At 45.7% G+C, this 16857-nt stretch overlaps 1 protein-coding gene across 1 annotated transcript in view; it reads right to left on the bottom strand.

Moving 5' to 3' along the window:
• TOP2A (DNA topoisomerase II alpha) overlaps positions 1-6852 on the bottom strand; it is a 39573-nt gene extending 32721 nt beyond the window's left edge. Inside the window, exons 1-3 of the mRNA XM_056864009.1 lie at positions 6820-6852; positions 878-1027; positions 85-175 (exon numbers count right to left, since the gene is read on the bottom strand). Coding sequence (XP_056719987.1) covers positions 85-175; positions 878-1027; positions 6820-6852 — 274 coding nt within the window. The remainder of the gene's footprint in view (positions 1-84; positions 176-877; positions 1028-6819) is intronic.
• Between the last annotated feature and the right edge of the window lie 10005 nt (positions 6853-16857).

Here is a 16857-nt window from a genome sequence, read left to right as displayed (position 1 = left end):
TGCTCGTTAATCTTAGACTGAAAGCCCATACAATACGTAACAATCCTCTCATTAGTTTGTTCTATCTGCAGTATCTCAACATACCTAGGATTTCATCAAAAATTTTATAGAGACCAGGTACAAACGTAACATCCCTGAAGTTCAGTCCCACGTCTTCATCAAAGACCCACATTTGCTGAAAAGGTAATTAAAATAGTAACTTTTCAGAGCTTTCATGAGTTTGACATAATTTAGTTACATCACGTTGTTTTCTAGCAAAAAGTATTCACAGCTAGCAAACAGCTTGAAAAGTTTAAGATGGAGAGAGAAGAAAAAAGAAGTCAGAGACAATTGCAAGATAGGCAACAAAACATCAGCTCTGGCATTTGCTGATGAAACAGCAACCTGACCATAAGAACTTGTGCCACAATAAATGAGTCTGAACTATTACCTGGCTTCCTCAGCTGAAGTTTTATTTAGTTACTTCTAGAAATAATCTCAAGAGTTTCAATTCATTCAAAGGGACATTGCATGCTTTAAACTAGGCACTGAAGCACATGACTTAGAATTTCAAGAAATTTCTCAGGAAAAAGAAGCTGTGTGTACACATGTTTTAACCCTGCCAGGCAGTCCCATACAGAGAGCCCTGGAAAGCAGTATTTCAGAGCTGCTGGCATCAGCCATGGATTCTACATCTTCCATGGATAGACTTGCAGGCATCAGTAAAAGCCACCCTCTTAAACCTCCCAAATGAGAACTACATAGCCAAGCCTACACATAGAGTACTAAAATGCACTGTGCAGTAAGAAGAACAAAACAACTGAGGAAAACTTTCTTCCATCCAGTGTAACAAACTCAGCCTCTCCCCTCGACACCAACCACAAAAAGCTTTATTTACCTGTGTCACTTGTTCCACAGAGCCAATGTATGTATCAGGCCGGAGCAATATATGCTCCAGCTGTGTTTTCTTCTGGTATATCCTTTCGACAGACAGCCTTTTGGCATCCTTATTCTTGATCTTATCGCCTTTGGAATTTACATTCACTGGCTAAATTGAAACAGAACAAAAAATCTCAAAATGAGAGCCTAATAAGTTACAACAACAGGCTTGCATGGATGGAAGTGTGAATACCTGCACCACACAGGTTTGCCCCTCAAGAACTCAGGTTGTACTTGAGGACAGACGTATTAGTGGCTACTACTTCATAAACCAGGTGTTCGGTAGCACGTTAAACATTGTAGTCTAAGCTATAGCTTCTTTGAAAGAAGGTTAGACAAATTCATGGAGGAGAGGTCCATCAATGGCTATTATCCATTGTGTCAGAAGGGAGACTCCATACCCAGAGGCAGGAAGCCTCTGCATACAGCACTGGGAAGCAGCAGCAGGCGGGGGTCCTTGGACTCAATGCACTATTTGTTTGGCCCTCCAGGGAAATTGGTTGGCGAATTGGTCTAAATCAGGTTGTGAACCAGAATGCTACACTAGATGGACAATTGGTCTAATGCAGCAGGCTCTACTTGTGTTCTTAAGCATTTGTGGGCTCAAGTCAAGTTTGTCAAACAGTGTTCATTTGAATAGGCTCAAGCGCTCAAAGTTTATACCACAGATAACCTTATGGTTTATGCCACAGGACCCTTCTTTAGTTTTTACTATAACAGAACAAACATGAACACATGAAGCTGCCTTATACTGAATCAGACCCTCGGTCCATCGAAGTCAGTATTGCCTACTCAGACCGGCAGTGAGTCTCCAGGGTCTTAGGCAGAGGTCTTTCACATTACCTACTTGCCTAGTCCCTTTAACTGGCGATGCCGGGGATTGAACGTGGGACCTTCTGCATGCCAAGCAGATGCTCTACCACTGAGCCACAGCCCCTCCCAGTGGCAGCTCCTATCCCACCCAAAGGGGATGCCAATTCACAGGACTGGTGGATAAGAACATAAGAAAAGCACTGCTGGATCAGACCAAGGCCCATCAAGTAAAGCAGTCTGCTCACAGTGGCCAACCAGGTGCCTCTAGGAAGCCCCCAAACAAGACGACTGCAGCAGCACCATCCTGCCTGTGTTCCACAGCACCTACGATAATAGGCATGCTCCTCTGATCCTGGAGAGAATAGGTTTGCATCATGACTAGTATCCATTTTAACTAGTATCCATGAATACCCCTTTCCTCCATGAACATGTCCACTCCCCTCTTAAAGCCTTCCAAGCTGGCAGCCATCACCACATTTTGGGGCAGGGAGTTCCACAATTTAACTATGTGTCATGTGAACAAATACTTCCTTTTATCTGTTTTGAATCTCTCACCCTCCAGCTTCAGCAGATGACCCTGTAATAGTATTATGGGAGAGGGAGAAAAACTTCTCCCTGTCCACTCTCTCCAAACCATGCATAATTTTATAGACCTCTATCATGTCTCCCCTCAGCTGCCTTCTTTCCGAGCTAAACAGCCCTAAGCGTCCTAACCGCTCCTCATAGGGCAGTTGCTTTAACCCCCTAATCATTTTGGTTGCTCTTTTCTGCACCTTCTCAAGCTCTGTAATATCTTTTTAGGTGTGGTGACCAGAGCTGTAAACAGTATTCCAAGTGTGGTCTCACCATAGACTTGTACAATGGCAGTATGATATCAGCAGTTTTATTCTCAATTCCTCATCTAATTATGGCCAGCATGGAATTTGCCTTTTTTACAGCAGCCGCACACTGGGTTGACATCTTCATCGAGCTATCCACTACCACCCCAAGATCCCTTTCTTGGTCTGTCGCTGCCAGCACAGATCCCATCAGTGTATATGTGAAGTTGGGATTTTTTGCCCCAGACTAACATGTTGCCCCACTAGTTTCCTAACAAATAAAAGGTTCAAAGGCAATACATCTGTATAAACATTAATTGTTGGGGAGCAAGCAGTTGTTTTGTTCCCATTTATAAAGCTTTCTACTTAGCCACTGCTAGAAACAAGGAAATAAATCAGATACACTTTTGGTTGGATTTTATGAAGCTCTTTTGTTTTAGATGTCCATTCTAAAAGTAGCAGGGAGAGGAAGGGTGTGTGTGTTTGGTGGGGTGGAGAGAAAAGGAATTAGAACAAATACAGCCTCGACACTTGGAAGGGACAAAGGTGTTATCCCAGGATCGGATACAATTCAGATACAATATTGCCCTGCTGCTCCATCCTGCCCTCATATGAGAGCCTGTAGTTTCAAGGAAAAGGAATACGTGGGGGAGAAGCAAGATCTAGAACAGAAGGAAAATCTGTACAACCAGTGTGGTATAGCAGCTGGTGTGTTACACTACTTATCCGGGAGGTAAAAAGAAATGTTGTCCCCTGTGCAAGCACCAGGTCATTACTCATCCATGGGGTGACATCACATCACAACATTTACTAGGCAGACTATGTTTATGGGGTGGTTTGCCATTGCCTTCCCCACTCGCCTACACTTTACCCCCAGCATTTACCGACCTCGGAAGGATGGAGGGCTGAGTCAACCTTGAGCAGGCTACCTGAACCCAACTTCAGTCCGGATCGAACTCAGGTTGTGAGCAGAACTTCGACTGCAGTACTGTAGCGTACCACTTTGCGCTACGGGGCTCACCTCCCCTTGAGAGACCCAAGTTTAAATCCCCACTTTGCTATCAAGCTTGCTGGGTACCTTTGGGGCAGTCATTTTCTCTCTCACCCTCACTCAGATTTGCTGTGAGGATAAAATGAGAAAAGAACCATCACACACACCGCCCTGAACTTCTTGGAGGAATAAAAATAAAAACTGTACCAGATGGTTGAGAATGGACTGATGGACATGTTTTTTTCATTTCTCACAATTAGGGATGGATGGGAAAGAAAAGTCACAGATCACAATGGGATAGTTAATGAATGTGTGTGTGTGTGTGGGGGGAAGATAAAGACATGAATACATGAAGCTGCCTTATACTGAATCAGATCACTGGTCCTTCAAAGTCAGTATTGTCTACTCAGACCAGCAGCGGCTCTCCAGGGTCTCAGGCAGAGGTCTTTCACATCACCTACTTGCCTAGTCCCTTTAACTGGAGAAGCCGGGGATTGAACCTGGGACCTTTATGCTCTACCACTGAGCCATTTATTTGACTTAACTTATACCCCACTTTTCTTCCCAGTGGGGATCCAAAGTGGCTTACAACAGACATGGCTCTCCCAGATCTTCGTCTAACAATCTAACTACGTAAGAACATAAAGGCCCTGCTGGATCAGACCAATGTCCATCAAGTCCAGCAGTCTGTTCACACAGTGGCCAACCAAGTGCCTCTAGGAAGCCCCCAAACAAGACGACTGCAGCAGCACCATCCTGCCCGTGTTCCACAGCACCTCATATAATAGGCATGCTCCTCTGATACTAGAGAGAATAGGTATGCAGCATAACTAGTATCCATTTTTACCAGTAGCCATGAACAGCCCTCACCTCCATGAACACGTCCACTCCCCTCTTAAAGCCTTCCAAGTTGGCAGCCATCACCACATCCTGGGGCAGGGAGTTCCACAATTTAACTATGCATTGATGCACTGTGTGAAGATTGGGGTAGATAAGGGCAACAATAATCACATTTATCTGGCTTCAGTTATACCCCACTTTTCTTCCCAGTGGGGACCCAAAGTGGCTTACAACCAATGCGGCTCTCCCAGATCTGCGTCCAACGCTCTAACCGGGGCAGGGGGAGAGAGGAAATAAAAACCGAGGCAAAGGACAACAGGAGCCCACCATGACAGAGGTCGAATGCTGCCACCTACCAAGCACAGTTTTATCCCACTCTTTCTCCATTGATTTCAGAGCAGCTCACGGTAGCTTTCCCTCCCTTGTTTTAGGTCTTACAACAGCCCTGCTAGGTAGGCCAGGCCGAAATAGAACAACAGCAGGGGATTGGAACCCAGACCTTTCGGCTCCTAGCCCAACACTACACTGACCCGTGCTGCACTGTCGTTTAAAACTGAAATTTTAGAAAATTACAGTGGGGCAGGATGGTGAATAATGAAGGAAATGGGAGTTTTTCTTAAGAATGATCCTGAGTCTGATTAAGGACTAAACAAAGTGAGTTTATTCAGAAATCACAAACTTGGTAAACGACTGAGAGACAGGCTTATTTCTCACTAGAGTCCATAACTAACAGGGCAACATGCGGCCTGTTGCTCCTCTCTTTCACTGTAACTAGAAGAGGAGGGGTGCATTATGGGAACAAACAAGAACACAGGAAGAGAAGGGAGAAGGATCCCAACCTTTCTATCTATCCAACTCACACACAATCTTTGTGCACTACATTGTATTTCCAACAAATAAATGGGGGGGGGGAGAAGGGTTAGCGGTGTAAACTGAGGGGAGAAGGGGGGCACGTCAGCAGATGTGTGTATTCCCTCAATTACAGACTGGAGAGAGAAATTATGGTTATATATGAGAATGGCCAGATTAACGGAATTTTTGCATGGAAATGATATGGAAGAATTTAAACAAACATGGTCTAAGGCCACCTCATATTGGGACAAGATGGCAAAAATGGATTTTACGATGTTATTTGGTGAGTTATAGAAAATAATTTTTTAAATAAAACTAAATACTAGGCAATTGATAAACAAAACTGCTAGACACTTCTTCGGAAGTCTGGTGATGGGTCACTTCTTTTTCGGTGGGTGGGGGAGAAAGGGTATTTTTGAATAATTAGATTGATGATTGTACTGAATATTGAAATGTACTGAATATGTTGTATAAATACCCTTTTATACTTTTCTTTTTTTCTTTTATTATTGTATACTTTTTATTTTATATATATATATATATATTTCCTTTTTATATTGTATGTTTGTTAAAAATTAATAAAAATTATATATAAAAAAAAGCAGATGTGTGTATTGATGCAGTAAACCAGAGGTTCGTGGGGGAGAAGGGGACCCGAGACCGTTATTTGCAAGAAAACAGTTATTTATTCGGAGCAGCAGCTACCCAGAGCACTCTACCGAGTAAAAATCTCTGAGCCCCGATCGTACTGAGGAAGGGATATTTATCCAAATTCAAGCTATGACAACCCATCAACATTCAGGGCAAAGCTGATAGCACTACAGACATGGAGGCGGCAGCGTAGTAACAGTTTCACCCAGTTCTTGTTATGGTTTATTGCAACCCTCCGTGACTCTTGCCCCAACTCCTTAGCACACAGACACACAGAGATATCCTGCCCAGCAACAAGCTATTCCCTGGCTGTCCTAATACATTTTACAGAAAGGAAAAGAGATTATTGCAAATTGCTAAATCAGTGGATCTTCCATAGTCAGGGGAAGTCTACACAGACTTAGCACAGACACACAGAGATATCCTGCCCAGCAACAAGCTATTCCCTGGCTGTCCTAACACATTTTACAGAAAGGAAAAGAGATTATTGCAAATTGCTAAATCAGTGGATCTTCCATAGTCAGGGGAAGTCTACACAGACTTAGCACAGACACACAGAGATATCCTGCCCAGCAACAAGCTATTCCCTGGCTGTCCTAACACATTTTACAGAAAGGAAAAGAGATTATTGCAAATTGCTAAATCAGTGGATCTTCCATAGTCAGGGGAAGTCTACACAGACTTAGCACAGACACACAGAGATATCCTGCCCAGCAGCAAGCTATTCCCTGGCTGTCCTAACACATTTTACAGAAAGGAAAAGAGATTATTGCAAATTGCTAAATCAGTGGATCTTCCATAGTCAGGGGAAGTCTACCCTGCTGTCTCGGTGTTAAACAAGCACAAATTATTTTAACGGGGGTGGGGGGTGGGGAGAAGCGATGGAGGACATTGGAGGGAGGGTTCCCAGCGGCGGCTCGGAGGTGAAAGACTGACCTTCAGCGGGGACAAAGAGACGTCGAGGTCCATGGCGGGCTCGTGAGGAGAGCGGGAGGAGGAACGGGAGGTCCCCCGAGAGGAACAGGCACGCGGCTCGAGGAAGAAAACGAGGGCCGGATGGCCACAGAACAGGGCTGAGGTAAAGGGAACGGATCCTGCCGTCACCGGCGCGACTAATGGCCGCCCCGACCGAGACTCGACCCGCCGGCTAACGACGGCGGGAAGAAACAGTTAAAACCGGTCCGAGTTTAAAAAACTCTTCGCCTCAGCCCGCTCAAACGCGACCAGCCAATCGCCGTCGAGCTGCTGACAGACAAGCCAATCGTTGTCCCGTACAAGGGTACAGGCGGGACAAGGTGGGCTGATTTATCCAATCGGGACAAAGTTATGGGCATAGGGTGGCGTAGCCAATCAAGGCAACGCTCGAGCGTTTTTTTTTTTTTTAAAGTCCGTCGGCCAACCGTTTCTTTTCTTTGAATTGATGTGGGCGGGCGTACAGTCGCCGCTGACAAGCAGCTCGATGAGCCAATGAGCTGAGACGCTCCGGTTGCTGGTACCCAAACGTAAATTGCTGCTGCCAAAAGTTCAGATATTTCATAAACAAAAATAAGGTCGTGTTTGTAAACTGTTCCTCACCCTTCACTACCCCATAAGTTACTCGTTGCTGAAGGTTGTCCTTTTGCTTGCCACTCTTGTGTTAAGTATCCATTAGGGTTGCCAACCTCCAGGAGATTTAAACAAATAAAGGCATCACTATGCTTGTACCTGAATAGGTTTGGAAATCAGCACAGTCAAAAGTACAAAATTATTATTAGTGATTAGGACAAATTACAACAAGTGCTATACAACAAATACTTATCCTACTACTATAATACATAAGATTCACTTGATGTCAACCATTCAGGGGTACAATAATTCTTTGTGTTACAGATGCAAACATGCAATTTTTCTTTATAATATAGTTGGAAAAATCCAATTCAAGTAGGATATCCAATGGCTGGTATAATCCCAAAGTTGGAGTTTTACAACTATATTATAAAGAAAATTGCATGTTTGCATCTGTAACACAAAGAATTATTGTACACCTGAATGGTTGACATCAAGTGAATCTTATGTATTATAGTAGTAGGATAAGTATTTGTTGTATAGCACTTGTAATTTGTCCTAATCACTAATAATAATTTTGTAATTTTGTACTTTGACTGTGCTGATTTCCAAACCTCCAGGTGGTGGCTGGAGATCTACCACTGTTACAACTGGTCTCCAGCCGACAGAGAGATGCATACCCTGGAGAAAATGGCCGCTTTGGCCATTGGACTCTATGGCATTGAAGTCCCCCCCCTCCAAATTCCGCCCTCCTCAGGCTCCACCCCCAAAATCTCCAGGTAGTTTCCAACTGGGAGCTGGCAACCCTAGCATCCACTGACTCAACACCAAGGCGGTGCTTGTTCTTTAAGTTAAAGATACACTGCTACAAATATATAAGTATGCTACAAAAATTCAAAATACCCTTAGAAAACTAAGGTCAAGGTATGTCATTCTGTCTAATGTTTATCTCACCCTTCCTCCAAGGAGCTCAAAGTAACACACACGTTTCTGCATGCCTTTGTTTTTATAAGCACAACAATCCTGTGAGGTAGGTTGTGTAGAGAGACAGGCCCAAGGTCACCCAGTGAGTTTGTCTGAGGGCATGGTTGGACCTAGGTCTCCGCTACAGAACTCAGGGTTGAGGAAATTCCTGGAGATTTGGGGCTGGCTCCTGGGGAGAGCGGTGTTTGGGCAGGGAGCTCATGGGGGTGTGTGCAATGCCATAGGATCTGCTGCCTGAAGCCGTTGTGTCTTCCAGTTATAATTCCTGGAGAACTCCAGGCTCTACCTGGAAGCTGGCAACTCCAGCCCTCCAGTGGGTTGGTATTGGACCAGGAACCTTCTGGAAGCAAAGCATGTGCTCTAGCAGTCAGTTGTATGTCCTATGACCAAACCTATGGCTTAACTTCAAAGGTGTCTGCATTCATGTGCTATTTAAGAGCATGCTCTGCGGTGACCCTTGTCTTTACAGTGCACACAAAAATGGAAGATGGACATTTATTCTGACTAGGGTTGCCAGCTATCGTTTGGGAAATACCTGGAGATTTTGGGGGTGGAGCCTGAGGAGGGTGGGGTTTGGGTAGGGACTTCTGTGGGGTATAATGCCATGGGGTCTGGAAATCAGTTGTACTAGCGGGAGAGAGATCTCCAGCTACCACTTGGAGGTTGGCAATCCTAATAATTACACAGCTGCCATAGGCAAACTTCTATACTTAGTGATGACAGCAAGACCGTACATTGCAACAACTGTAAGTATACTAACCAGAAGGATTAGCACACCCACCACAAAGGATTGGACTGCAGTTAAACGGGTGGTGAGGTACTTGAAGGATACCGCACCCTTTAAACTGAGGCTGCCAGCAACTAATTATGTTGGGATATGCTGATGCAGACTGGGCTGGAGAAATATCAGACCTACGGTCCACAAGTGGTTATGTATTTATCTACCCAAGTGGTACTATAAGCTGGGCAAGTCATAATCTAGAAATTGTTGCCCACACATCCACTGAAGCAGAATTAGAGCGGCAATGTTACTGGAGGATTTTGGTATTAAGGAACCTTTGTGGTTCAACCAGAGTTTTATAGCCCTCTCTCTTTCAGAAAAGAACAGTGCTCGGACAAAACACATTGGAATCAGGAACCAATACGTCAGGGTCCTGCAAGGGCAAGAAGTTGTCAAGCTACACTACTGTCCCACTGAGAAAATGACCGCGGACCTATTTACCAAACCGTTATCAAGAGACAAATACCAATGCCTACTGGAAAACCTGAACATCATGAACATTGACGGCGAACAGGTTCTAGTTTTGAAGCGAGCAACTCAGCATGTCTGTACATTGGGTGCGGGGGGGGGATGCTAAATCACTCTAAGGTCATTTATGCAGGGTAAGTTTGTGTTTGGTTTGCTGCACAGTTTTCTGATCCGAATTCTCAAACATTATATACATGAGGCCCTCCCTACCCCCAAGACATTCCAGGAATACCTTGTGATTAATTATGCATCCCCAGTGAACTTCTGAGTCCCTCCCCCTGAAAATGCAGCCTTGTTGCAGTTTGCTTGGAGGGGATGGGTCAGCTCTTAAAGGGATTGCTCCCTGTCTGTGCATGTACTTTTGCAAAGATGGGTATTCCTCCCCTCCTTTCTTCATCAGCTCCCTGCCAGGAGCTGCCTTCTGGCCTCTCTTCGGTTAGTATCTTCCTGCACATTTCATGAAGGTTTCACTCCTTCTTTTGTACTTTGCTTTGAGGAAAGGGGTTGGATGGGAGGGACAGACATACGGGAGGGAGAAGCCAGAATGGGCATGGGGAGAGAAACCGGAAGTTAGGACTGTGTATGGAAATGGCAGGGATTTGCCTCGCTCTTGCCTCGAAGCAGAATTTAAATTCGTCGTAAAACAGCAGCCTAGAACTGTGGGGGAAGAACGAGGTGGGAGCGAAGTGTCTTCTAAAGGTTGGTAAAATCATGAATAATGCAAAGGAAGCCTCGAAGCAGTCCAGCAGGGATCAACAGCTAAATACCCCTGCACTTTCACACAGCCCAAATAATCCACTTTCAATCTACTTTCAGTGCACCTTAACGATAGTTTGCAAGTGGATTTTGCCAGTTCACACAGTAAAATCCACGTTCAAAGTGCATTGAAAGTGCATTGTTTGGGCTGTGTGAAAGTGCTAGGATGTCTCTCTCTTAACCTGGAGGCTGTCCTTGGACCCCTCCCCTTTCTCTCTGTGCTCTTTGCTCTGTCTCATTCTCCGCATGGCTCTTCATGAAGTCACACATCTCTACAGGTCTCTCCTGTAGAATCACTGCCTTCATACCTCCACATATGTGATGCCGGATTTTGCTGGCCACTTTTGATAGGGAAAATACTCCTTAGATTAGGCTTCTCTCTCTCCTTTCCACTGCAACCTGAATGTAAACTGAATCCACCTGAATAAATGTAAGTTTTACTTTTGCAATATACTTCTTGGGAGATTCATTTGATTGCACTCAATATCACACTTCTATGGCTGGGCAAACTCTGCTGTATTAACCAAATATCCCAATACTGAGTTCCTTGCCTGGTGAATCCTTAGATTCCTCTCCAGAAGCCCCGGCCAGTGCCTAAGGGAAGGGTCCATTCTCAAAGGCCTTTTAGGCAGTGACTTTTCCCCGTGGTCACCTCTGCCAACTGCTTTGGGGCTTCCTTTTGATTATGCATGCTTTCCCCAACCGTTAGCGGTCGCTACGCTCTCCCCCACGTTTTGCCCGTGTTTTCCAGATGCTGTTTTAGACAGAATCTGGAAAATGCGGGCAAAATGAGCAAGGAGAGCGAGGTGGCCTCTGATGGGCGAAAAAAGCATGCATAATCAGAGAGAAGACCCAATGTAATCTGCAGGGGTGACTGTGGGGAAACGTCCCTGCATAAAAGGCCATAGGGAATCTGAATCCTTCACCATTTCTGAGGGCAATCATGTATGAGGTGCCACCACCATCTACTAGACATAATGAGGAATGACACTGAGTCATGAGAACACTGTGCGTGTGTTTGTGTCACGTCACAACTCAGCAGACTGTCAGGTGTTTCTTTTCCTGAATTAAACCCTATTCACCTTGCAAAGACACCTTGCCTCTGTGAGCTCTCTTGACTATCCAGATGGACCCCTGCCTCTGGCAAAACAGTACCTACTGGTTAAAATTACTCATTACTGTTGCTATGTCTCTCTTGGTTCTTTCCACGGAGCCCTCCAACAGGGTTGGAGGCCAGCAGAGACCCATCCCACAGAACTACCCATCTGCTGAGCCTACAACACAGCTAAGAGTTACAGTCATCAGTGAGCATTTAGCTGCTCTGCAGCAAAGCTACCAGTTATAAGATATGGGTTTGACCAGCGTAGGCATACCTGTAACGCAATGGGTTGCCAATGATATTATCACCTGCGTTCTTCATTAAAAACAGGGGAACAAAGCATGGGAACTGCAACCAAATGGTGGTGGCCATCAAATTAGAGCTGACTTATGGTAACCCTGTAGGGTTTTCAAGGTATGAACAGAGGTGGTTTGCCATTGCCTGCCTCTGCATCACAACCCCGGACTTCCTCGGTGGTCCCCCATCCAGAGCCGACCCTGCTAAGTTTCCGAGATCTGACAAGATTGGGCTAGCCTGGGGCATCCAGGTCAGGGCGCAACCAACTGAGGAAAATGAAAATAATGTTATTCCTCTAGAGAAAAGGGAAGGTTTCTTTCTTTAAAAAATTTTTTTTAGTTCTGAGATATTTTATTCTATTACAAAAAAGGCAGTTGATGCAAAAACATAGAGTTCAAAACAAAATTTACAAAAACAAATTAGATCAATACAATGAAACTCATGGGAGTGTGGCTCTGTTGCTGAGACAATTGGACTGAATTTCCCTGTACTCACGGATTCGTTACCTGTTAAGTGCCATGTGGCAATCCTTTTGCCCCAGTTGAGACCTAGTGGCACATAAATGTAACAAGCAGTGTAAACCTAAACAGAGTTATACCTTTCTAAGTCTATTGAAGTTTCTGGACTTTGGAGGGTGTAAACATGGTTTAGGAGTGCACTATAGTGCATGAGATTTCATCCTCGAAAGTAATACCACTGTATGAACGCCAGCATTTGGAGGCACTTCTCACAAAACGTTCTGCAACAAGCAGTCAAGGATATGCAACCGGACGAGGGCAAAGGAGCATCAGTGTGGTTGACTTCTCAAAGGAGATCATATGTAGGTGGTTGAAGCAATAAAGGACATGAGCCCCTTGTGTGCTCAGCCAGTATGAGATGCCACAGCTAGATAGGGTTGCACAGAGGACACCGATGTGATGCAGGCCACGCACAGCTTCGTTTTCTCAGGAGCTTCGTTTATGCATGAGTACTTTCCCTCACGTCGTTTATGCATGGGTATGTTCCCTCACGTTTGCCCCCGGTCTGTCTCGGTTGTTCCTTGGAGTTATTATGCAGGAGTTTTCCCTCCATTAGAGATGACCTTGCTGCCAACCCTAACAAGTCCCAGGACCCCCGTGCCTCTATTAACCCGATTCTTCCCTTTCCCTTGAGCTCAGCCTGGGTGAAATCCCCGTGCATAAAGCAAAGCACAGGACATGGAAGCTTGGGGGAGGGACGTTTCTCTCGCAGAAAGAACTACAGCCAATTACAAAGAAGCATGTCAAGGGGCGGGTATTAAAATGCTTCCTGCTTCCTTGGAGCTCTTTCTGAGCAGAAGAAAGGATTTTAGAAACAAGGCTTGGGGTCCCCCCCATTCCTTTTAGAGAGCTCCGTTTTTAAAAATGTTTTTTTATGCGGCAATTGGGTTTCGGGGGGGAGGGACTTTTCTCTCACAGTAAGCAGTACAGCCAATTACAGAGAAACATTTTAAGGGGTGGGGACTCAAATGCTTCTTGATTTGAGCTTGGAGACTGCTGGTGCATAGATTCCCAACAGGAAAGTGTGGGTCCAACGAGCAATGAACCTCAGGTAAAACTCCCATGTATAAACGACCTTAGTATGCTTTCCGCTTCAGCATCTGAGTGACCGGGCCCTCTTTTGCTCATCCCAGTCGAGGCTTGGCAACAACCAGATCCTTCCGACAGTCCTTGTTAACCTGATGCCACATTCACCACATGTGCAGATACCGGGAGGCATTCTCCACACACAGGACGATCAGGGGATCCGAGCATCTGTGTGCGCCCTCTGTGAGGAAGGTGCCCCTTGTTGGGGATGAGGCGAAGCCTTCTGACTGATCGGATGCTGACCGCCAATTCTGACAGTTTTGATTTTGCGACTGGCCTCCCCGTTGCTTCGTGCCATGCCAAGCTGCCTTATGAGGCCTGAACGTAAAAATAATGGAAGAAGAGTTGGTTTTTATATGCCAACTTTCTCTACCACTTAAGGGAAAATCAAACTGGCTTACAATCCCCTTCTCTTCCCCTCCCCACAACAGACAACCTGTGAGGTAGGTGATGCTGAGAGAGCCCTAAGACAGCTGTGACTAGCCCAAGGTCACCCAGCTGGCTTCATGTGTAGGAGTGGGGAAACAAATCCAGTTCACCAGATTAGCCTCTGCTGTTTATAAGCAGGAGTGGGGAATCAAACCTGGTTCTCCAGATTAGAGTCCACCGCTCCAAACCACCACTCTTAACCACTACACCATGCAGGCAGAGAAGGTCAACCACAGGGCACAAGAAGGCATCCAGGTCATCTGAACACCCTTCCTTTTTCCTGCTGCCATCAACCATTCCAAGGGCCAAACTAGATTATGATAGCAACCGTTCCATGTATTGTTTTCCATGCTAAGGCCCTGAGCTATGACAAGTTTAAGAAGCAAGACCAGAAAATGGTTATTTAGTGTAAAAAAATTCTACATACACCCCATAATCTAAAGACCTAAACTGTATCTTAATTAGCTCAGGAATCAATCCAGCTAGAAAAAGGGGTGCTGAATATACCAACCACTGCTTAAAAGGTAAAGGTCCCCTGTGTAAGCACCGGCTCATTCCTGACCCATGGGGTGACGTCACATCCCGACATTTACTAAGCAGACTTTGTTTACGGGGTGGTTTGCCAGTGCCCTCCCCAGTCATCTTCCCTTTACCCCCAGCAAGCTGGGTACTCATTTTACCGACCTCGGAAGGATGGAAGGCTGAGTCAACCTTGAGCCGGCTACCTGAAACCGACTTCCGTCGGGATAGAACTCAGGTCGTGAGCAGTGCTTGGACTGCAGTACTGCAGCTTACCACTCTGCGCCACGGGGCTCCCCACTGCTTACCATCTTCTAAAATTACTTTGATTTTTTCCCCAGCGGAGGTTACTTATGGGAAATCAAGCTGTAGGAAGCTAGGCTGGAGGCAGGGAGAAGGTTTTTCACTTCATACTCACATGCTACTTCGGCAGTTACCGGTAAAATCATACAGTCATAGAATTAAATGTTGGAAGGGGCCTTTAGACCAGCGATGTCAAATTAATTTGTTACGAGGGCCAGATATGACATAAATGTCGCTTGGTCGGACCAGGCCATGCCTCGCCAGCCAAGCCAGATCGGAACCGTGTGTGTGTATGTGGCTGCCCCAGCTGGCTCATGGGCCAGATAAGAGCTATCAGGGGGCCGGATCTGACCCCAACCTTATGTTTGACACCCATGCTATAGACCACCCGGTCCAACCCCCTGTACAATGCAGGATTAACTAAAGCATCCCTGACAAACGGTCATCCAGCCTCCATTTAAAAACCTCCAAGGAAGGAGAACCCACCGAAACCCTGGACAACCGATTCCAACACTGACCTGCCCTTATACCTTTTCCCATTCTTTCTGTGTCATTAACCCTCAACATGGTGCCATTAGGGCTGTCCCGTTCCCCATATAGCCAGAGACCTCCCAGCTGCAGCCCCTGACTCCTGCTGCCACCAGGATGGCAAGAGGAAAAATGACCCGAAAAGTGTCATTGTGTTAACGGCATGACATCATTCTGGGGTTGAACTAGGAAGCGATGTCACAGCTTCAATGCAGTGCTCTAGCATTTACCAAAAATTATGGCTGGAAATGCCCCCTCCCCTAATCTCCCACCTAGGGTGCCATGCTACCTACCACTGGGTTTCCCGGCATGCATTTGTTTCTTCAATAAAGCATCTCTTCCCATCAACAAATAATCGTGGCTTTTCTCCACCTTGTTGGAGCAGAAAGGGCTTCCGAAGAAGGTATCACCTTTGTACTTGTACTAGGAGTATCCACTGAGAAACAGCGGCTTCCTTCATAGAAGGATACATGGCCTGCCATTTCCTAATGTTTTCTGTTTGGCCCCGGCACCCCATGGCAGCCATCTTGTAACTGGTCACACGGCAGCCATTTTGTGGTGGTGCCCACTCCTCATTCTCAAAATCCTGAAAGTGCCCATAGGCTGAACATGATTGGAGGCCCCCGTTCTATGTGATGGGGTCAGTTTTTCATTCACCACACATGGAGCTACAGCCATCATGTCATAAGAACATAAGAAAAGCCCTGCTGGATCAGACCAAGGCCCATCAAGTCCAGCAGTCTGTTCACACAGTGGCCAGCCAGGTGCCTCTAGGAAGCCCACAAACAAGACGACTGCAGCAGCACCATCCTGCCTGTGTTTCACAGCACCTAATATAAGAGGCATGCTCCTCTGGGACTGTAGAGAATAGGTATGCATCATGACTGGTATTCATTTTGACTAGTAGCCATGGATAGCCCTATCCTCCATTAACATGTCCACTCCCCTCTTAAAGCCTTCCAAGTTGGCAGCCATCCTGGGGCAGGGAGTTCCACAGTTTAACTATGCAGTGCCTCCTGCTTGATGTCCTGCTTGATCCTAAGACACAATGGTAATACATTTGAAAAGTAAGAATTAATACAGTATCTTTGCACTTGAATTCACTCATGTATAGTCTCTCAATAAGTCTTACAATGATCCTATAGGAATATTCCCATAGTGGATGTGACTGAGACAGCTGCTTGACTAAAGTCACCCAGAGATTCAACAGTGGAACTGAATGCTGAACTGGGCGCTTGCTGGCTGATGACATGATGCATTCCTGGATGCCCCCTCTGGATACTCCCTTGTTAACTCCCTGCTTAACAGGGCGGTTGGTAAACATATTTTGGGATGACCTTCCTATACCTCTGACATAGGGCTTTTCCGAATGTGGTGTAATGTCCCTTTATTGCATCGCTTGTGAGCCCATGCTGCATCGGGGTTGTTTTTCCACACATGTTTTGCTCCCTCTAGTGGTCGCTTCGATATTTCATCACTGTATCACCAGTTTATTTCCGAGCACTTTAAACGTGCATAAAAATTGGAGACACAGCAATGAAATATAGAAGAGACCACTAGAGGGAGCAAAACATATGCAGAAAAGGAAAAAGCCCTCAACCCAGTATGGGCACACAAGCAACAAAATAAGAAGTGTCAAAAAGCCCCTAGTCTAGCACTTT

This window comes from Euleptes europaea, chromosome 18 (genome assembly GCF_029931775.1).
Source record: "Euleptes europaea isolate rEulEur1 chromosome 18, rEulEur1.hap1, whole genome shotgun sequence".
Classification (NCBI taxonomy): domain Eukaryota; kingdom Metazoa; phylum Chordata; class Lepidosauria; order Squamata; family Sphaerodactylidae; genus Euleptes; species Euleptes europaea.
This window is presented reverse-complemented; position numbering and strand designations above follow the sequence as displayed.